The 23472-nt window shown below is 34.8% G+C and overlaps 1 protein-coding gene across 2 annotated transcripts; it reads right to left on the minus strand.

The window, feature by feature from the left end:
* Positions 1 to 2925: 2925 nt before the first annotated feature.
* LOC107850596 lies at positions 2926 to 20175 on the minus strand. 2 transcript variants are annotated; one of them, XM_047401111.1, is made up of 10 exons: positions 19756 to 20175; positions 15350 to 15393; positions 14895 to 15027; positions 12996 to 13119; positions 9355 to 9941; positions 8803 to 9091; positions 5151 to 5421; positions 4941 to 5024; positions 4284 to 4739; positions 2926 to 3428 (listed from the first exon to the last, which is right to left on the minus strand). In XM_047401111.1, the coding sequence occupies exons 1-10, from the start codon at positions 19931 to 19933 to the stop codon at positions 3093 to 3095; spliced, it is 2502 nt and encodes an 833-aa protein (XP_047257067.1). In that variant the 5' UTR covers positions 19934 to 20175; the 3' UTR covers positions 2926 to 3092. The 2 variants fall into 2 exon arrangements, with proteins under 2 accessions (XP_047257067.1, XP_047257066.1); XM_047401110.1 differs by having other exon boundaries at positions 12996 to 13125; positions 19756 to 20129.
* Positions 20176 to 23472: the final 3297 nt, after the last annotated feature.

The raw sequence follows: 23472 nt of genomic DNA on the forward strand, positions 1-23472 counted from the left end.
TGAAAAAAGGACTATTCACACAAATATCTCTATTTTGGATTGAATTTTAATTTTTACCCCTTAAAATTATTGGTCTTTAATTTTTACCATTTAAAGCTTTAAGTAACAAAAAAATGACCTATAATGCACCTGAAGTCAGAAAGCTCGCAAGGAAAAAAAATTACAAGGATAAAAAAGATAGCAAGGCATAAGTTCAGTCGCACAAGTCATGCCTCAAAGCATAAGTTCAACGGCACAAGTTATACCCTATGGGACAAGTTATGCGACAGGACATAAGTTCAATGTCACAAGTTATGTTCCAAGACATAAGTTCAGTAACACAAGTCACACCACAACCCATAGGCATAAATGCCTCGAGGTAAATTTCTATAAAAGTTACCCTGCAAATCGGATATTACAAAATTTATGCCCCAGGACATTCTCTAAAAAGTTTTATCCAGCAAAACTATATCATAATTGAGGATATTTTGATCCACAAATTTTCACTAACTGAGAAATAAGAGTAGGGAATCTAATAACTATATACAAGATAATTTTCACATAAGAGTAATAAGAAAAGAATTTAAAAAACATGAATTTAAGGGGCAAAAATTAAATACCACCACAAAATAGGGACAATATTTGCAAAAACTTGATGAATAAAAAAACGTATAAACAACATAAATTCCATCATTAATGAAACTAATTACATAGAGTCACACATGTACTTTTTCTCTCCCAACTTTAGAAAAATACATATACATTACTCTGTGTCTTATACGTTACTACAATGTGTGAGGTAACCGTTTTGCCTACAATTATGAAAATAAAATCAGCTATCATTATTCTCTCTCATAATTAACTCCAGTATTTAATATGCTGATTTTATGGAGGCTTGAAAATAGGAACTGTAATACAAATTCAAAAATTTCCTGAAACATCAAAAAAAGCAAGTTACAATAAAAAAAATAATTTTCAAAGTTATCAGAACTATCACAAAAAATAATTTTCAAAGTTATCAGAACTATCACAAAAAAGATCTGAGTTACAACCGAAAAAAAACACAAAAAAAGGGAGCAGCATGTCAGCTCACTGCCAAAAACAAAAACAAATAACCTTATACAATAGTTCAACATGTATATGTGCACCTTATACATAGTACTTCTATGTATAGTGTTATCATGAAAACTAATGTAAAATATAAGTTTTCTAAATTCATAATGTAACCTTATAAATATTATGAGGATGTCATGAAGACTAATATCTAATGTAAATTTTCTAATGTATAATGTAAATATCTAAAGTATAATGTGACCCTAAATATATGAGGTTAACACAGTCGATTTAAACTTATGTACATTATATTGTATAAGGTTACAATTGTAAAGTATAATGTATCCAATGTATGTCAAAAAATTATCAATGTAAAGTATTATAAAAAAGTATTAACGTATAAGAAATCATTTACTAAAGTAAATAAAGTATTATAAAATAGACCTTTCTAATGTATAATATAAATATTTAAAGTATAATGTGACCATAAAATCAACAATGTATTAAAGTAATATCTAATGTAAATTTTGTAATGTATAATGTAAACATTTAAAGTATAATATGACCATAAAACCAACAAAAGCTTACATGTCGGAAAGAGGAGGCGGAATTGGAGAAGGAATTTTGAATTAACGGATGTACAAACCTGAATAGAAAGTTGAGGCTGAGACTGATTTTCAAACCTATTTTTTCCCAATGTTTACCTTATCAGTATCCGAAACAAAGCCGACATATCAATATATCTTGTATCATGAGGAATTTTGTCTAGTAGGTGTGAATCAATGAAATCTTTATCTTCAATGACTACACAAATCTGGAACCACCAATTTTCTGTCAGAAGTTTCTTTTTTTCTAATTTTTTAAATCTACTGTTTAGAATTATCTACAGAACAAGATACTGCTTTTGGAGATAAGTAGCTGAAAGAAATCAATTGCAGATATTCCAAGGTAGAAATTCACATGTGAAGCCTCATGCAGTTGAAAAGCTAGAAAGTCATATTTATCTTTCGACTCTGGACAACTCTCATTCACAAGCAGCATAAGTGGTATAAGCAAGTATAGATGAACCAACTATATGAATCGACAAACAAATTCAAAGTGAAAACAGGGTGAATTTACAGTTTCCTATGATAAATGAATAAATTCACGACGGAAGTGACATTCAGATAAAAGCTGGATGTGTTTATTTTTATAAAGAAAAAATAGGAAGAATTTTTTATTTAAATGAAGAAAGTGATAAATTAATTACTTGATCAGTTGATAAACCCCCAAATCACGTTAACAAGGTTTTAGGCAAAAAATATGGAGCACACAATTTGGAGCAAAATACGATGGTTTGGAATTTATAAGAAAAAGGGATTTGTTGTAAATAATTTGGGATTCTTATAATTTCTTTTTCAATATAGAATTTTATGTAATAAGGTTAAGTTACCTTGTGTATATATGTAATTTTTCCTAAAAACACATATAGGGACAGTTGTGTTGTGGATCCAATCATTGGCCTGCTGAATACATCTCTCACTTTTCATAACAAAAACTCTCCTGAAAAAAAAAAAAAATATGTTCGCATTAAGTGATTACTCCGCACAGATTTAGTGCTTAAATCGACCATATCCTATAAAAAAAAGAAACCCAATAAATCGACCATTCCAGTTTCTCACTGTTGCTAATTGGTTCTCAGTTATCAGATTATCAAATAACCATCATAACATATAATCCATATAGTATTTCTCCTCAATACAACTCGAGAATCCGGATTTGATTAAGACCTATTACTTACGCCTTTATGAATGGTGGGGGTAATAGTTGACTAAGGTAACCCTCTACCACCAGCGCCACGTGCACTTCGACCCACTGCCTATGAAACAAACGCCACATTGAAAAAAGGGGTAATGCAGGGCAACTTGACCATGAATACACTAAACAGGGGAAAATATTAACATTGAAGCATCGATTTGGAAATACTATGTGCTTCTCATTCCACAAGAAAATGAAAATCCTATAGCTAAAGTAAATTCCACATAAAATAGGGTCAAAATTAACGGACTTTTATTCATTCTTCAGAAGTTGCCTGTCCAATTCAGATGACCCAATTGAGGTTGCTGATACGCACCGACCTGAGCTCCAGGAGCAGCTGCAGCGATACCGACCCCAACATTTCCAGCCATGGCACTGCCCATATGATGAGGGTTAGCCATTGCAGTAGGCTGAGGTGGATGATACAAGCCCGGAAACTGCATATGGGATGATTGTGCTGCTGCTGCATTGAAAGAAGCATGTCCACTGTGAGATGGGAGATATGTGGCATGAGGAGTTTGCCCAGACATGCTGTAGTATGATCCTGACTGCATAGTAGAAATATCCCTTGGATTCATCCACATTTCAGATGTCTCTGCCTGTCAATCAATATTCAAAGACCATATTAGTATCAAATTAGCAGCCTCCATAGCAAAATGTTTGTGAAAGATGGGTAAGTAAATCTATGATTTATTGGTTCGAAAAGCAATAAGACCATCACTCAGCAGGCTACACATTAACACACTTCTAAAGAAGGAGAATGTTCCAGTTCTACATTGTCTTTCCTCATGATTAGCAAAAATGACAGGCAGCCTCATATATAAACCAAATGAATAATCATTTGGTTTAAAACTTTTTAAAATTGCAAGTTTTAAAAGCGTAACCACTTAACTATAATTTAAACCCTGAGGAACCCCGAGGAACTTAAGACACGTTAGACTATGCCTTGCGACTTGGGCCAACCCAGGCACAATTTGATATATTATGTCCATGTTGGTCTCTGATTTTTCTCCCTTTATTCTTAAAGTTCCACAAATTGTACACTGTACTTCCTCGCTTCAGCACAGTCCCTTTGGTCTAACCTCCCTCAAGACCTACGGTTATTTCTGTAAGGAAAGGTGTGGTCGTCTTCCCCAAGCATTAAGAAGACCAAAATGAGACTACAAAGAACAGACAGAGTAGTTCAATTAAGAAATTGTAGACATTCCAAAGGTTGCTCTTAGGATGGGAAAGAAGGCAGTGGAATCACAATAAAATACTAGCTGGAAGTAAATTAAAGAAAAAACTAACCAATAAAGTAAATAGCATGGATACCTCTATGACACCACTGATTTCTTGTACTTTTTGATAAGTAATGACGGTATGGCAACGGGTTCTATTGTATTCCATAAATGTCTAACGACGTGAAAAACTACCGTTAAATCATAAAAGTGAAAGGAAAATTGGAAATTCACCTGTGGATTAGGAACATAAAGATTACCATCCTTGTACTTTATCCGAGATGAATCATCCAGACCTGTTGCACTGCCAATTACACCAGGAGTGTTGATAGAATAGCCAGTTGGACTAGTAAAATTCCCAAACCCTGAAGCACTGCCAGTGGGAACAGGTTTGAACTGCTGGATTCCATACTTGAGTCCATTTGTGCTAAGATGGGAGCCACCACCAGGCATCAGCAAGTAGTTGCTACCGTTGGGCGGATGAGGGTAAGCAGCATTACTAGAATAGCCAGGCATAGCCATTGGAGGAACATAGACAGGAGAGAAAACATGACGATATGGCATAAGATTAGCATAATGGGATACATGAACTTGGGGATACATCTGGGCAATTGGTTGGTGGTGCTGTACTTGCTGCACCATTGGAATTGACGATGCAGGCATGCCATTTGCAGCGTGTGAAGTGAGGGCCTGAATTTCAGAAACCATCAAAATTTGTAATATCCACAGAATAAAGTCAACCTCGAGTACAAATGAATTCATATATGAACTCAGATAAAACCCAGCAGTGTGATGACAATATGATGGGAAATATCTGAATCAAGACCACAGTTTGGCACCTGAAGAGAAGAGGGGCAAAATGATTGTCCAAACAGTGTGAAAAAATTTTACCTCCTGAGGACCCTGATCGCGAAGAGCTTCATCTACTGCGGGTCTAAAATATGGTATATCATACCCAGTTTGAGGGTCGTAGGCCTGCTTGCATCCCATCCAAAAGCGCAAAAATAGAAGAGGAGAAAGATCAAAGAATTAAAAAAGAACAATAGTAATAATAACAGAAACCAAATTACATGAACATCAACCAAAGAGAACTAAACTCACCGAGAAACTTGACAAATTAGAAGCATCTTGCTGCTGATGTGATTCCGGGGGAGTGTATGATGCACTGTTATCTTGAACCAACCCAACGTCTGGATAATTACCCAAATTCTCGGGACTTGAAGACTCTCTATTATCTGCCAGCTTCTGATCTAAAATTACACCAGATCCAGGAGAAGTAGACACTGGATTCTGAACGCGGTCATCAGCCACATCTAATTGCTTGCTTCCAACAGGTTCATCAGTGGAAGATTCAGAAACCAAAACTGACAGTCTACCACAAAATTTGAATCATTTCTAGAATCAGTCAAACATCCAACATTCAAATTTAAAACAAAAGGGAACACAAAAGTGTATGCAAATCCTATTGAAAGACAAAAATACTCCCTCCGTGTCAATTTGTTTGTTTGGTTTTGACTAGGCACGGAGTTTAATAAAGTAAAGAAGACTTCTAAATCTTGTGGTCTTAACTAAAATTGTGTAGAATGTACCAAAGTCCTTTAATCGTGTGGTATTACCTTTATTAAAAAATGTGGTCTAAACATGCCATGAGGAAAGTTCGAATTAACGAGTTGTCAAAACACGAAATAGGCATTCTTTTTGAAACAGCCTAAAAAGGAAAGTAAAACTAGCTAATAGAAACGGAGGGAGAACCACCACGATTAGTCTGACATTGAATATGCATATATGACTACTTAATACTGCATATACTGTCTGGAGGGATTACAATGAAAATTTAGGCTGTTACATATAAAATGATCGCAATCTACATTCCCTTTTTTAGGATTCTAGTAATGATAGATCCATACTGCGCACAGGCCAAAGTTCAAACTTTAATATTAAGTTGATTTTTAATCTTTGTTTTGTAATATCTTGTTAGTTGCAGAAAGTGCAGTTCAACATTTTCTGAAAGGATAAACTGTAAACCATACATATCAAACATAAGAGTCTATCTAATAGCACCGTTCGATAAAAAATTGCAATTGTACTCGTCAAATTGTCTTCAAGAATACTATTAATAGTGATTATAGAAAAGATTGGTTAAGCAATGTAACATTGAATTGCTTGCTATTTGGAATTTGAAATGCAATACAAAATATATTAAATAGGAAGTAACAATAGTTACTTTCTCATCCTTTTCAGTGATCAGGAAAGAAATCTTTTTTACTAAAAATGTTGGACACATAATTAAATGGTTTCATAGGCTAGAAAATTTAAAGAAGTTTCTAAATGCTGCACAAATAAATTGTGTACTTATATTTTAAACTTAATTTTTCATTGTAATTTGTAACAATTCTTGTAAATGTACTTGGAGGGGAGCCTTGGAGTAACGGGTAAAGTTGTTGCCATGTGACCAGGAGGTCACGGGTTCAAGCCTTGGAAACAGCCTCTGGCAGAAATGCAAGGTAAGGCTGCGTACGATAAACCCTTGTGGTGGGGCCCTTCCCCGGACACCACGCATAGCGGTAGATTTAGTGCACCGGACTGCCCTTTTTTTTTTTTGTATTTTAATAATTTTTTGAGACTCTTTCTTAAATTGAGACTCGGACCATATTACAATTAAACTAGAAGAGGTATCCAAATGGTAGTACTCTACTCTATGGTACACACTTTTGGCACCAAACAATTTCCAAGTATGTGTTACACACTTCTTGTATTTTAATTAGTGTCTATCTTTTTCATTTGTTTAAATAAGAACATCACTTCCTATATTTAATTCCAAGATCCACATATCACGTTTAAGATCGTAAGCTTCAAAGGCCTTTTTGGTACACTGCTCGTCTTTAATTTTACTACCACAAAATTAAAAAGTCCCCTACTTTCTTATACTTCATCCACATTTAAAATAAGACACATAAAACGAAAAGGCTAAAATATCAAACATGATACATTCTGCATATTAAAAGACCAATTAGAAAAAATACTTCAGAATAGTTATATTGGTTCATAATCAAAGAACATCATTTGTTAAATTAGTTCCATCTAGTATATTATACAGCTAATTCACATTTAGAGGTATCTTGGACATTTGGGGAATTAAATACGTAGCTTTCTAGTCTTCTCTGTTGTTAGAGAAAAAATATTCTAACAATTGACATTTGGTCTTTCAACTTTATAGTTGAGGGCTTCCCACTTTCATCATAGTATGGAAAGCTTAACTAGTTTTAACAGAGAACCACATACATTGATAATATGCAAATTATAATACTTCAACTAAATCTCCATGCTAATTAATGTGCATTACAGCGTGATTGATAGAAATATTAAGCTGATGCTATTGTGGTCAAATATATGAATCATTTTCTTCCACGGTTGCTTAATTAATGCTTCTATTTATTGTGCTTGTTCGCAAAGTATCTAAAAATAAAAGGATAAGAGCCTCATAATGTCACACCCCAATTTAGGAGTTTCTGACCAGCACCCAATACCGTTAACTCGCATCGAGTGAATCACTCAAATGTGATTTTCCGAGTGAACTTTACAAATATACAAAGCAAAATACTTTTCCCTTTTTTGGATTCATAATAAAACAAGTAAAATGTATATATTTCCTTTTATTTCAAATACATTATGTGGATGCCCATGTTAAAATAGAAACCATCCATTATACTGTGGACCCTCTAAGAACAAAATTAATAAGTAAATACAAGCATTTTCATTATTCCCTAACTAAAATGCACCGAAATAGTATTCATGATTATAAAATATTTCTTTAAATCTGGCATAGACATACGGCCTGTGTTGACCAGCATTATTCTTCAGCTGCATAATGCGCAGCATCAACAAGAAAAATAGTAGCCCTAAGAAATGTGAAACAACCACATTTTGAGTTGAAATATTTCGATAGAAAATGGCGGTTATCAGACGAACACAAAATAAACAAAGAACTGAGTTGGTGCAGATCTAAGGGGCGGAGGCCCACAAATTTTGCATGTCACATTCATGACTAACTTTTTGGCCATTGAAAAGAGGCTCAAACATTTGATAAACTTAGCAAAGTGCAACAGTGCATTTACTGTAAAAAAGAGCAAAAGGAAGGGCAAAATGAGACTTTTGAAAAAGGATTGCAAACAAATGCATTACAAGTAAAAGGACACGAGGGGAATTAGAAAAAAGTATCCTGGTTTTTTCAGATCACACAGTGCAATACAGCTCAGCCAGAAAAACAGAAAATTCCAAAAGCACACCTACGTGGGCAAGCATGTTGATGGGCACCTCTGTGCTATTCCCTCTTATGATTAGTAGTAAAGTGAAGTGAAGTAATCGCCTTCGCCATTCCATCAAATGAATGTATTTTTTATTTCCATATATGAGACAGGCTATCCATTGACTATGTTGTTGTTATTCACTGTTTATGTTGTTGTTGAATTTCCATTGACTACTCTTTTAATTTTACGGCACTAAATATGCGTGCACAACTGCTTAATCCTGTCTAATTGCCTGGAGAGATTCCATGATATATATAGCCTGTTAAAAGACGTCCTAACTGAAATTATAGCCCTGATTCCTTCATATAGTGCGTCATTCCTTCAAATTTACAGCACTAAATATGCATTCCTTCATATCTGATGTCAATGGCCCATATATTGAAAGTTTACAGGAATGAACAATTTTTTTGATAAGGTTAGATTAGTATGAGATTTACATCACTAACCTTGATGGCTCGGTCTGTGATTCTTCTCCCAAATCTTTCACAGATTTAAATTCAACTCCAAAGCTGCCAAAGGTCAGGCGACATCGGTCAGTTTCAGAAACACGAATATGCGCAGCTATGATCACGTTGTCTGAGATGTTTAGCCTTGACGTTTTATCTTGCAACTGAGGTCCTTCTTTTTCCAAGTCTTCTGACTTACTATTTGAAAAGACACCTTCAGAAGGTTTTCCAATAACCCCGGGATCTGTAACGCTCGACTTCTGTGTTAACTTGGGTTTCCACTGAACAGCTATATAAAGACAAAAGAAAATGTAGTAAGGTTAATCTAGAAAAAGATAACATACAGAAAGAGCCCAGCAGAGCACCATTCAGAAACCATTTATGCACTGAATACAGCTTACTTTGACCCTATTTTTCAAACTAGAGTAGGAATAAACAACGATTTTTTATTTTTTGGACAATAACAACAATTTGTTTATTGGGATGCCCCAAAACCAAATGGAATAATAACAGCAAGAGAGAGAGAGAGAGAGATTAAGTTGAAGTGCCCACCTTTCTGAAGACCCACAGGTTGATGGGATCTGTTAATATGTTGATTTCCCGAGAGAGACCTGCTCACTGGCAAGCTGGATTTAGGGGAATCAGATACTGCACTCTGGTCACTTCTAGAATTTGAGCTCAAAGGTCGGACTGATCCTTTAGAGTTACCACCCTCCTGTCGGGCCTGCTCCATGTGTAAGTTTGAAGATGACCTGCTTTGTGATGAGGACTTGGCACTAGTTTCACTAGACTGGCGACGAGCACCCACCACCCCAACCTCACGCTTAATAGCACCAACTTTTGTGGCCGGTCTGGAGTCAAGAGACGGTACATGAACAGGATCTGAAAAGGACGAATAAACTCCAATGACAGAATTGCTAGATGATGTAATAGAATGTGGTCGAGAACCATTTGGCTTCACCCCTCCTATCTGTGAAGCAGCATTTGAAACAGATGCATGCATTTCTCCAGACAAACCTTGACCATTAGTGCCGTTTATATTAGCACCATTGGAGTGCGTATGTTGAGAGTTCTTATTTGGTGCCTGAGATGAACGACTCCCAGTGGATAAAGTAATGTCAGAGGTCCCTTTTGAACTACTGCAAAGTCCAACAAGAGAAACATACATATTACTAGTTTAAAGTTGTGAGCTACTCATTAGAGGGGGGAGATACCATACAATGGCAATAAAGGGGCTCAAGTAGAAAACCAAGCTAAATTCTGAGACTCAATAATTTACAGCAAATGCAGTAAAAAATTATCGCAAGAAAACACACAAGATATGTTGGCACTGCCGAACTAAAGAACTTTTATGAATTTAATCCTTTAAAGAAATAGGTAGAAACGTAAAATTCAAAGGTAAATAAATAGATGTATGATTCTCTTAACAACAACAACAACATACCCAGTATACTCCCACCGAGTGGGGTTTGGGAAGGGTAAAGTGTACTGGCACTGCCGAACTAAAGAACTTTTATGAATTTAATCCTTTAAAGAAATAGGTAGAAACGTAAAATTCAAAGGTACATAAATAGAAGTATGATTCTCTTAACAACAACAACAACAACATACCCAGTATACTCCCACCGAGTGGGGTTTGGGGAGGGGTAAGTGTACGCAGTCCATACCACTACCTCAGATTTGAGATAGAGAGCCCGTTTTCGATAGACCCCCAGCTCAAAATAAAACAATGGAGAAAATGAATAGTAAAAGGATAAGATACAATAGAAATCAACACATTCAATAATACCATATACAAGATACACCAAGAAATGCAACAAATGATACATCCCAGTGTTTTGAAAAGCGAGAGGCGAAAAAAAGCAACGAGGGCTCGCTTCACAGAAGCGAGAAGCGTGAAGCGAAGCGCACGCTTTTTTCCATTAAAGGACTATTTAGTTCAAAATTCAAAAATATTAAACATGCATAAATAATTAACCAAGAGCTCAATAAATAACATAATCATTCAATACTCAAATTAAAAAGAGAATAGATAGTCATAACAAGCATTCAAGCAAACTACTAAAATACTAAAAATCAGTCTTGCGTCTTAATCAACCAACACAAATAGAGAAGAAGAAAAAAAAAACAAAGAAAAAAATAAAGTTGGAAGTCAGATGACATACAGCAAAAAAAAAAAGTAAAACAAAACTGAAAAACAGAGGAAGAAGATGAAAAAGAGTAATAGAGGAGAAGAAAAAAAAACTAGAAAACCCTAATAGGAGAAGAAGAAGAGAAATAGAGAAGAAGAAGAGGAGGAGAAATAGAGAAGAAGAAGTCGTATACCTTCAGCAGTTGTTCCAGAAAAGTCGCGGCAGCAGCAATGCAGTTGTATAGTTACTTAAGGGTTTTAACTAAAATAAATTAAATAAAGCAATAAAACCCTAAAAAAAAAACTTAAATATCCACTTAAGCGAGCTTTTCTGCGCTTTTTTTGCTTCAGCGCTTCTTGCTTCTGGACATAAAGCGAGAGTTTTTTTCTCGCCTCAACGCTTCAAGTGTAAGAAGCGACCCACTGTCCCTTCGCTTTGCTTCACGCTTTAAGCGAGCGCTTCAGTGCTTTTCACAACACTGCAGCAACATCCTAAACTCATACTAAACTCTACCCAAATCTGCCTCCTCCACAACTTCCTATCTAGGGTCATGTCCTCGGTAAGCTGGAGTTGCTCCATGTCATCTCTAATCACCTCCCTCCAATATTTCTTCGGTCTACCTCTACCTCGCTTGAAACCATCCCTAGCCAATCTCTCACACCTTCGCACTGGAGCATCCGTGCTCCTCCTCATCACATGACTGAACCATCTCAACCTCGCTTCCCTCATCTTGGCTTCCATCGAAGCCACTCCCACCTAATCTCGAATAACCTCATTTCTAATTCTATCTTTCATAGTACACTCACACATACACCGTAGCATTCTCATCTCGGTCATCTTCATCTTTTGGATGTGGGCCTACTTAACAGGCCAACACTCTGCCCCATACAGCAAAATCGGTCTAACCACCACTCTATAGAACTTGCTTTTAAGTTTAGGAGGTACCTTTTTGTTGCACAAGATTCCGGAGACGAGCCTCCATTTCATCCACCCTACCCCAATCGGAAGAGTGACATCTTCTCAAGCTCTCCATTCCCCTAAATCATAGACCCCAGATACTTAAAACTATCTCTCTTAGTGATAGAATGAGTACCAAGCTTAACAACCACATCGGACTCATGAGACAATAACATTTAAGGTACTACAATATCTGTGATTAATGAATAGACAAAGAAGTAGGAACCAGTTCTCAAGTTTCATCTCGGTCGAAAATTAACAAAACTTAGCAGCTATATGATAAAAGGCATCTACATTCATTCAATGCTAGTAGGACCAAAAAAAATAATACTCAAACCACGACAACGTCCTGCGATATTTTAGAAAAAGAAGTTCCAAATGATGCAGTAGATATAACATAGATAGGAAATCATAACACGTAATAATAATATTACAGAAGCCGGTGTCAACTAGACTATCTGACTATGTTACCTGTTCAACTATCATGTTTAAATTTTGATTAATTGCCTGTTCAACTATTATTTCAAATATATTAATCCCACACTTAAATATTTCCTAGTGTTCATGTTAGTTATAGGAATTCATCTAATTTAAGATGGAAATGGTATATTATCAAGGTAGACCAATGAAAAACAATCAACTAACTAGGAGCGAGGTTCAATTTGCCTTAAATTTAAATGCACATTTCTACCGAAGATTGAAATACACAGAACTAACACACAGAGGTTACACATACATGTACATAATTGTCAAGTCTATAGTGCCTCACCAGCCCCAAAGTTGTGCTTAAAAATAAAAAACAAAGGGAAAGAGGAGGGAGGGGGGGGGGGGGGGGGGGGGGGGGGTAAAGAGCTATTTTATCATAAGAGCTTGGTCACTATTTGACTCTAATATCAAGATATAAGCCATGCACATTGTAGGAAGCACACCTCAACTTCCAAAGTAAACATCTCAAAGAATTAAATCAATTCCAGGTCGACCCTTTAATTAAACAGCTAACTGGATATTGTCCAACTTAGACACTGAATATTTGATAAAGATATCATCTGAGCTCCTTAAGTATGGAAAGTATTACTGTATTATAAACAAGACAGTACAATATACCTCTGTACAGAAGTACTTGAAATCGCTGGTTCAGCAGACGTAGAAATCTGGACAGCCTTTACTGCTCTACTGACATTTTGGTTAACTCTATTATCTCGCACAACACGGAATTCTCGGACAAGTCCTGCATCTAGAGATAATTGACCATCAAATTGTTTACCTTAACATACATCATGGAACAAAGCCAAACAACTACGAAGTATGTTATAGCATCACCATAAATTAACTGAAGTGTTATAGTTATCATTAGGGCTATTGTCAAAAGACACAGTTGAGGAATGCTTAAGCCAAACAAGAAAATCTAGCTGGAAAAGTGGAATTTAATTGTTTAAGAAATATCATGGAAAATATATCAGATGAAAGAAAAAGAAATATGTTTTCAATTAAGAAAAATTTAAAGTCCCTCAACCAGACAGAATATCTGAATTAAGAATTCCAAACCTATATTCCTGCATTTGCACTTCATTGACATAGATTTTACTTCTTATATGTCATTTAACACAAGTACTAATTAATTTTACCGAAAAAAGAGAAATAGAATGGTTTTACTTCATATGTATTTCAACTAAACTAAATTACAGATCTTTTATCTTTGTCCATACATTTCTTGTTTGTATCTGCAGTTTTTTCTTTTTGCATTATACTTACATATGCCTTTCTACCTCTTTAGAGGTAGTGGTATGGACTGCGTACACTCTACCCTCCCCAGACCCCACTATGTGGGAATATACTGGATATGTTGTTGTTGTTGCTGCTGCATTATACTTACATATACACACACGAAAAAAATGCTTCTCAATTTCTTTACTAGTGTGCACGCTTCAATTAAGCTCTGCACCAAACTGACATAACTTTTCTGCACTACTGGTTTTTGATAACAATAACTGGTAAGAGTTTTTTGGGGGGACACGTATCAATGACTGGTAGTTTATAGAGAAACTTATATGCAGTAAAAATTAAGGAAAGTACAAAATTTACAGGAGATACATGATAAGAGTCAGTTTGATGATTAGAGCAGCTAGGGACTGGGTTTTTTAATGAACTGCTGTACCCTATTACTTATTTTTTTAATAATTAGTATGATGGATGTACCCCGGTATGCACCATCTGGGAGCAGTTCACGAATACAAGTCTTATTTACTTATCAAAAAGAGTTGAATACACAGTGGGGTTGTGTAGAGTACTAACAAGATAGAGCACGCACAATAGAAGCATATTATGTATGGATATATATGAACAAACATCAGAGAAGGCTAGTATTCGGCTGACATCAATACCCATTTGACATAGTCCGACATTTCAACAACATCCAATGTAAAGGCTGATTACTCTAAACAATTATCCATGTGAACAGATAATATATTTTATTCTCTTTCTAGTTGCTTGAGGAGAGAGAGAGAGAAAAATTTCAGTTACTGGAATCTTTATTCAAGTCTTTGATACACAGAATGCAAAAGAACTAAGAAAAAAAATCAGCCAGCTGTTACATATTGTCACTAAAAGCACTCACGACTGAGATTTGGAAAGACCTTGATCCCCGTGTCTCCAGGGATTTATGTTATATGTACACACCTGATTGCTCCCGTAAGTTCTAAAGGGAAGACATGGTTCTTCACACAAAGGGAGCTTTCTTCATACAACTGATGTGCTTCGAATGCCTTTTCCTCCACCAACAGATATGAATAGACCAACATTTACAAACATCTAGAAGCTTTTGGATGCTTTAAAACAAAGATGCCTCTCTAAAAGAAATCTTCAGCAACTAAGCTTGTATTCTAATTCTACCGCATTGCAAAAGGCTCAATCACCTCCACAACCAGCATGTCCCCAGGAGATATAAAGGACCTTAAGGTACTACCGAAACATAAGAAACATAAATCTTACATAAGATCAAATTACCAGGCAAAGCAGCTCGATTGTAGGTCCCTCTTCGGATGTTACGATTGATATGCGTGTTGACCCTTATTTCCTGTGCACCATGCTCTGAATAACTTCCATTTTCTGGAGCAGTAGAAATTTTATAACCATGATTCTGAAGCAAGACGGAAAATAGTTTCAGTTAGAATTAAGATAAAACTATAGTAAAATAACAAAAATAGTGCAGTCAACAATTGTACACTGTTTAGAGGACACTATCACTCTTTGAATTCAACTTCAACAAGAGAAAGAAACATGCAATTTCCTTGTAGTTTGCGTAGAATTGACTGATTTTCCCCAAAAAAAAAGTATCAAATGTTTGTCTGAAAGCAATGGACATCAGGACTAATAATCAGCCAAGCGCATCACATAGGAACTAGAACCACAGAACAGTTTTTCTTTGAGCTAGACCCACGGAACAGTTTGAAAATGTTTACCTCTTTCTTTCGGTCCCTTCTTCGCTTCACCTCGTGAAATGGATCTGAATACAGAAACTAAAGTATTAGACACGCTTCACATCAGAGAATGAAGGGAAAGATAACGAGAAAAAATTTCTGGCGAAAACAGATTGTTCCATATTGAAGGATACTGTAAAGGCTTAAACAGTACCAAAATGCAGCAGTCTCAATGACATCCATCAGAATACCTAAACCGAATAACACTAATAAATCTGATGGAGTAATAATAATCCATGGGAACATCAGCTTTCTTCTTTTCTAGGAAGAAAAGTTAAACTACAGATTAAGTGGTTATTCTTTATATACAAACGGTGGAAACAATATTTTACCATCTTATAAGAAAAAGCCAACTACAATAACTGTCTATTTCATGAGTGGATTGGTAATTTCAAAAAAAGGAAGGTAAACCATATTACATACAATGATATTGTATATGACTTAAATCTTTATAACACACACCACATCTCCCCTTTCTAATGCATGTTAATAATTACAGTAGCCCGTGATATATAAACTTAACTTGCAAGAACCTTACATCAATGATTCAAAAAGTACACTAATGAGCAAAATAGCGGAACCTCACTGTTACACAACGTCACCGAGTATAAAACCATTCCAAGCTACTGAAAATAATATCAAAGCCTCCAAGACCTCCAAAAAAAGGCACTGGCGAATGCACCAAATTGACAGTGGGTGCAGGCTCTAACTATGAAACATATAGAGTTGAAAATATCCTTATGCATTTACATTAAATCCCTAGTCCCTACCCATTATCACAAGAAATCTGTGAGTTCAGAATCCAAGAATGGCCTCTTAACAAAATCCCTACTACTGTGCAGATGTGTGTGTGTGTGTTGGGGGGGGTTGGGGGGTGTTCATCTAAACCCCTTCACTAGAAAACTACACTATTTATATATGGTTAAAATTATTTTTTATTTTGTTGTTTCTTGTACTTTAGTGCACCGGGCTGCCCTTTTTTTTTGTTTCTACTTACTTGTACTTCCATTCTTTTTTTGGACTATTTTTCCTCATCCAAAGGTCTATAGGAAACAGCCCTTCTACCTATGAGGTAACGGGAAGGTCTATTGTGTACACTGTACCCTCTATAACCCCTCATTGTGGGACTACATTGGTATGTTGTTGTATTGTATTTATAGTAGTTGCTGAACCCCTTTGGCTTCTTCCTGTATTTACTTCTTCAAAAATTTTGAACCTCTTACTGAAAATACTAGCTCCACCACTACTGAGCGACAAGCTTAACAGGATGCAACACAAAAAAGTTAATCTTATTTGTACGATTTAAACTAATTTGATCCAACAACATTCAGCATAAATAAGAAAGCAAGAACTACTCTCAATCACAAACTAGCCGGAATAGGCTGTATGAATACTCTTATTTCATTCAACTCAATTTGAGAATAAACCAAAACGAACAAAAATTGGGTCAGCTCAACTTTTTCCCTTTGATAACAGTGGTGTCCACCATTCCAACTTTCACACATCTCGACTAATTCTACGTGATACCTACCACCTCCCACCGGCAACAGATACTAGGTGACTATGTCCACCAAGGCTATATCAGGTAGGAAGATATCACCTAATTTTTTTCTTCTCTGTTAGGATTTGAACCTAAGTTTTCGTGGTTCTCAACCCACTTCATTGACCACTGGACCACACCCTCAGGGTACAGGCCTCGTGCGAATTTTTTTTTTTTGTGGGCCTTGTACTAATTTGATCCGACAAAAATGCAGCGTAAACAATGAAGCGAACTAGTATGAATTCTCTATATCCATACAGCTCTATTTGGCAAAGGTACATTCTACCTTCCCCAGACCCGTTGAACTCCCTTTGACTTATTTGTGTGCTCAATCTTCCTATTTTAAACCCTTAAGGGAAAAAAATGAACCCCTTAATGAAATACCAACTCCGCCATGGCTGGGCGGCAAAATCTGAATGGGATGCAACACCAAAAAGTTAATCTAACGTGTATCCCTTGTACTAATTTGGTCCAACAAAATACAGCATAAACAAGAAAATGTGAACTACACAAATCATCTCATTTAAGCTTAAACCAACAAAAACAACAAAAATAGGTCAAAGAAGAAAAACCATGATTACACAGTTTCATTAGGGTCCATGTTTGTTAGTTTCTTTAAGAGCCACATATATCTGCATTCTGATCCAACAAAATGTGGCATATACCAGAAAGCAAGAACTACTCAATAACAAAGTAGTCTAAATAGGCTGTATGAATCCTATATACCCATTCAGCTTTATTTGAGCATAAAGCAACAAAAAAATGGGTCAAATAAAAAGATATTGAACCCCTTTTGCTTCTTCATGTGTTCACTTCTTTCATCTTTTGAACCCACTTAGTGAAAATCATGGCTCCGTCAATGCTGGGCGGCAAAAGCTAAACGGGATACAACACCAAAAAGTTAATATTGCTTGTAGCCCTTGTACTAATGGAGCGGCTGCACCAGCTTTCGCACCTCAAATAATTTCATGGGATACCTACCACCTCCCACCACTCTGTCTAAAAAAGCAGAAATCACCTAGTGTGCTTTCGCCTCCAACCCACTTCACTGACCACTCGGCCACACCCTTAAGTGCACCCTTGTACTAATTTGTTCAAACAAAATGCAGCATGGACAAGAAAACAAGAACTATCCTATTCAGCTCAAGTTAAGCATAACCCACCAAAAAAAACAAATGAGTCAAAAAAAGATGTTGAACCCCTTTAGATTCTTCATATATTTTACTTCTTCATATTCTCTAACCCCTTACTGAAAATCTGGCCTCCGCTACTACTGGGTGACAAAAAGCTAAACGCTAATTTGATCCAACAAAAAGCAGCATAAACAAGAAAACAGAACTACCCTATTCATCTCACTTCCATCAAAAACCAACAAAAACAACAAATGGGTTAACGGAAAAAATGTTCAACCCCTTTAGCTTCTACGTATGTTTGCTTCTTTATATTCTGAACCCACTTACTAAAAATCCTGGCTTCGCTATTACGGGCGGCAAAGTGCAGCATAAACAAGAAAGCAAGAACTACCCCATTCAGCTCAATTTACGCATAAACCAACAAAGCAAAAAGAGGGTCACAGAAAAAGACCTTAATTAAGCAATTTCTGAGAAGTTCATTAGAGTCCATGTTCGTTTCTTTGACAACCACAGAGATATCAGCATTCTGATCCAACAAAATGCAGCATAAACAAGAAGGCAAGAACTACTCAATCACAAACTAGTCCAAATAGGCTGGATTCTTGGTGTATTTACTAATTCATATTTTGAACCCACGTAGTAAAAATCCTCACTCCGCTACTACTAGGCAGCAGAAAACTAAAAACTAATTTGATCCAACAAAATGCAACAGAAACAAGAAAGCAAACTAGTATAAATCTTCTAGACCCATTCAGCTCAACTTCATCATAAACCAACAAAAATTAAAAACGGCTAGCAGAAAAAAACCTTGATTAAGCAATTTCTGGACAGTTCCATTAGAGGTAGAGGTATGGACTGCGTACATCTTACCCCCCCAGACCCCACTAAGTGGGAATACACTGGGTTTGTTGTTGTTGTTGTTGTTGTAGTTCCATTAGGGTCCATACTAGTTTCTTTAAGAGTTACATATATTCCGCATCAGAATGATTTCCAACAACTTCTTTAATAGATTCTAGTATTCTCCTTACACCTAAGACTAAATATGAGTCCCACTCTCCGATTTCGATGAACCCAGTACCAATTTTGAACCCGATATCATCTCCCACCCAACACTACAACAACAACATGAAGAAGAAGATTTGCTACATTGAACAAGAAAAGAAGAACTACCCTATTCAGCTCACTTTAAGCATAAACCAATAAAAACAAAGAAACCGTCAAACCAACATCCCCTTTAGCTTCTTCGTGTTTACTTCTTTCATATTTTTACCCACTTACTGAAAATTCTGGCCCAACTACTACCGGAGCACAAAATGCAGCATATACAAGAAAAGAAAAAGATAGTTGAAGCCCTTTAACTTCTTTGTGTGTTGTACTTCTTCATATTTTGAACCCATGTAGTAAAAATCTTGGCTCCACCACAACTGGGCTGCGCGGCAAAAGCTCAACACAAATTTCATCCAACAAAATGCAGCATAAACAAGAAAACAAGAGCTTCCCTAATCAGCTCAATAAAAAAAAAAATGGGTCAACGAAAAAGCCCCATTGGCTTCTTTGTGTGTTTTATTTGTTCATATTTTGAACCCACTTACTACATGCGGAGCGCAAAATGCAACATTAACAAGAAAGCAAGAACTACTACCCTTGATTAATTTCAGGTCAATTTCATCAATCATAAAGCAACAAAAAGAAGAAAAGGGTAGCAGAAAGAAGACCTTGATTAAGCAATTTCTGAGCAGTTTCATTAGGGTCCATGTTAGTTTCTTTAAGAGCTACATATATATCAGCATCCGAATGATTTCCAACAACTTCTTTAATCGATTCAAGTATTTCCCTTACACCGGCTGACAAAATATGAGTACCACTCTCCGATTTCGATGAACCCGATACCATTCTCCAAACACCAACACTACAAATTTAACAACAATAGGAAGATTTGCTAGTTAATCAAAACTATTTAGGGTTTTGTGTTATGCAAATGTAATCATTTTAGGGTTTTGAAACTCGGCGTTTGAGGGACAAGATAAAATATGAGGGTTTTAAAGAGACTCAACCATTTTCATGATTAGGGGTTTTATTTGGTCTTAATTCCCAAATTATTGCCACTTCCAATCCCACTAATTCTAATTCACATCAAACTAATTTTTTTTTTGGGGTTGTTTCAAAAATAATTATTTCCTTTTTTTTTTGTTTTTTAATTTCGATTTTCAACGTGACATGTTTAAAGTCATAAAATTAAAAAAATGTATGTCTTTAATTTAGAACAATATATTTCAAAAAAAAACTCTTACTCTTTAAAGATTTGTGTTAAGTTAAAACCAAAAACAAATTGAAGTCATTGTTTAGTTGTCAAGATATCCTATTAAAAACAAATAGTAATTTAATATCCATGGCAATCTTTAGGGAAAAGAGTATGAAATATATCTAAATTTTTATGAAATTTGATGTAATACATCTCAACTTTACGGGGATCCTACGACCCCCTCGATTATTTATTACTGTATTTCTGTAACATATATTTATTCAGTTAGACCACCAAACCCTTACGCATTAGTGCGCGTGTATTCACGCAATGATCCAACTAGACAAATATATACCACAAAAATATAGTAATAAAATAGTCGAAGGGGTCCAAGTTGAGACGTGTTATATTAAATTTCGCCAACACTTACGTATATTTCAAACCTTTTCTCCTAATCTTTAATAGTATTAATATGTACACTTAAATTGGGATCTATCAAAAATTGCACTAGAATCACAAGATAGAAGTAAGGTTGTAGTTTACTTGTGAGATTATATTAAATATGTCGTTATTGTTGTTGAATATATTATGTACTTCATCAATATGAGTTCATAACACGAGATCGAGGAAACTACAGACTTATTCCATTGGCCCATTACAAAAGAAATAAAATTGTGATAACTTTTGAGACCTCGTATAGGTTCATACTTTCTAACACTGAATATCCTTAAGAATTAAGAATTATATATATAAAGAAGACAACTAACGATTTTTGTTTCAGTATGAATGCAGGAAAGGGAAAAGGCAAGGCAGAAACCTCATCATCCCAAGACTATCTAAAGACACTAATGAGCAATACTCATTTCAAATCACTTACGATGCTAGAATAGCCAAAATTAGATAGAATGGGTTTGTTCTAAATACTCTATGTCTTGGTAAATTTCTTGTTGTCAATGGTACATTTTGTATACCGGTTGTTCTTTGGAAAGGGCTTGAGGAACTTGTCGTGCTTTCCATCAAGACAACAGTTAGAAGTGGTAATAGACGTAGATAAAGAAATACAACTATTCCAACAAAATAAATTAAAACTGTTAAATGCTAAAACATTATATAATGAAGGAATGTTTTCAAGAGCACAACTATATAGGCATTACAGAGAAGAATAGATGTGTGTTATCGGAGAAAATAGTTGTAGCATAAATTTAATAAGCTCAGACTCTTTAAAAGAAATTATAAAATTAAACATGATTCTTATGCACATGGGATTAATAGTAAAAGGCATAAAAGGATTAACTAGAAAAAATTTAGGAACTAAAGTATTAATCACAATATATGATAATAGATGGTCAACTCAGAAAGATCTATAATAGGAATAACTGAAGTAGACATGACTAATAATGGAGGAATTTTTTATTGTAGTCCAGATTATATGATAAATAACGTAGAATTCGGAAAGCATATTAAAATAGGTGTACAGACTAAAGGATATGAAGAAATGAATAATGGAATTAATTTACTTATATGTGTAGGATTTATAGGAAAACTTGTCACTAATAATAGTACAAAGTTTAATCTAAAGATAGATGATGTAGTAAGTTTAATGGGAAATAAAGGTATTAAATTACTAAAACCCCTAAAAATAAACTCAGAAAAATATACAGGATTAGAATGAAATTTAGAAAGATTTACTAAGAAAGAAATACTAAAGTCAACCGATCATTTAATGTATATAAACAGTAAAGGAAAAGTTTCAATAAGATTCATAGACTATCAATATACAAATGAAAAAAAGACTGATGAAGAAATTGAAGAATGTGAGAATACTAATTTTATGAATATAGAAATATTAGAAAAAAGTTTTGAAGTAAATAAAGCTATAATAAAAGCAGAAGCCGTATATGAAATAAATAGCAATAGCGTATTTAAATGCACAGACTGTAAATTAGGAAACTTAGACCTTGAGGAAATGAAAAAACATTTTATAAAATGCGAATTAAGAACAGATAATTATGGTTATATACGTAAAAAGAAAATAAAAAGTGAAGACTCATAATCGATTTATAGTATAGATGAAAGTATAAAAGAATTTATGAAAAGCACGGCAAGTTCCTCAAGCCCTTTCCAAAGAACAACCGGTATGCAAAACGTACCATTAACAACAGAAAATTTATCAAGACATAGAGTATTTAGAACAAACTCAAACACTCTGACAGAACAAGACATAAAATCTAGAGGAAAAAGAATGTCAATAGAAGAACCCATTAGATTACAAAAAGCTGGTAATAAAGAAAAAATTCTAAATTTACCAGCTCATGATCCTTAGGCATGGAATAATGTAATAGACATATGGAAAAATGTAGTTGTAGCAGACTACATACAACATATACAGGGTAATCAAGAACCAGATGCAGAAATTATGTATAGATATTTAGAAACATTTCTAGGAGAAAGTACTAAAGCACTTTGGAAAGTTTATAAGATTATATTCCCACAAGATTTTCAAGAATTAGTAGAACTAGGCTCAAATCCATACAATTTTGTAAACAAAGTACATACTCTACTAATAGCCCAGGATCCCAATAGTGGATTAGTAGTATTACAACAAAGAGCTTTAATAAATTTAGAATAATTAACTATTAATCATTGGTCAAGAATTAATGAATTTTTAAATAATTACTTTTATTATTGTACAATTAATGGGAACTCATTTGATCAGACTCTAGGAGCTAGATTATTTAATAAATTACCAAGGACTCTAGGAAGAGAGATAGAAGAAAAATGGTCAAAGAGAGAAGGAGTAATACAAAACCCAAACAACCCATGGTCAATAGGACAAAATACATCATTATGGATATATTATAAACAATAAAGGAAAAGTTTCAGTAAGATTCACAAACTATCAATATACAAATGAAAAAGAGACTGATGAAGAAATTGAAGAATATATATATATATATATATATATATATATATATATATATAATATTAAAAGCGTGAACACCCTTAGAAAAGTGATTTTAATTTTTTTGTCCTTCATTAAAATACTCTCTAATAGATAAAATCGTCTTTTCACTATTTTTTTTCAATTAAATTTTTATTTAATTAAACTATCTAAAATAGTCCTAATACTTTCAAAGTTACTTGTCCTTATTTGAAATTAAATAAAATTTTACTTAGGTTAAAATATTCT

Source organism: Capsicum annuum, chromosome 12 (genome assembly GCF_002878395.1).
Source record: "Capsicum annuum cultivar UCD-10X-F1 chromosome 12, UCD10Xv1.1, whole genome shotgun sequence".
Classification (NCBI taxonomy): domain Eukaryota; kingdom Viridiplantae; phylum Streptophyta; class Magnoliopsida; order Solanales; family Solanaceae; genus Capsicum; species Capsicum annuum.

Bases quoted from the DNA above. Each gene is read 5' to 3' on its own strand.
- LOC107850596 (XM_047401110.1), bottom strand. From the start codon at position 19,933: ATGGTATCGGGTTCATCGAAATCGGAGAGTGGTACTCATATTTTGTCA. The intron at 5,025-5,150 runs GTGAGTTTAGTT...GGATGCAAGCAG, and splicing joins CTAATTTGTCAAGTTTCTCG to GCCTACGACCCTCAAACTGG. The intron at 3,429-4,283 runs GTGAATTTCCAA...ATTGATTGACAG, and splicing joins TTTATGTTCCTAATCCACAG to GCAGAGACATCTGAAATGTG.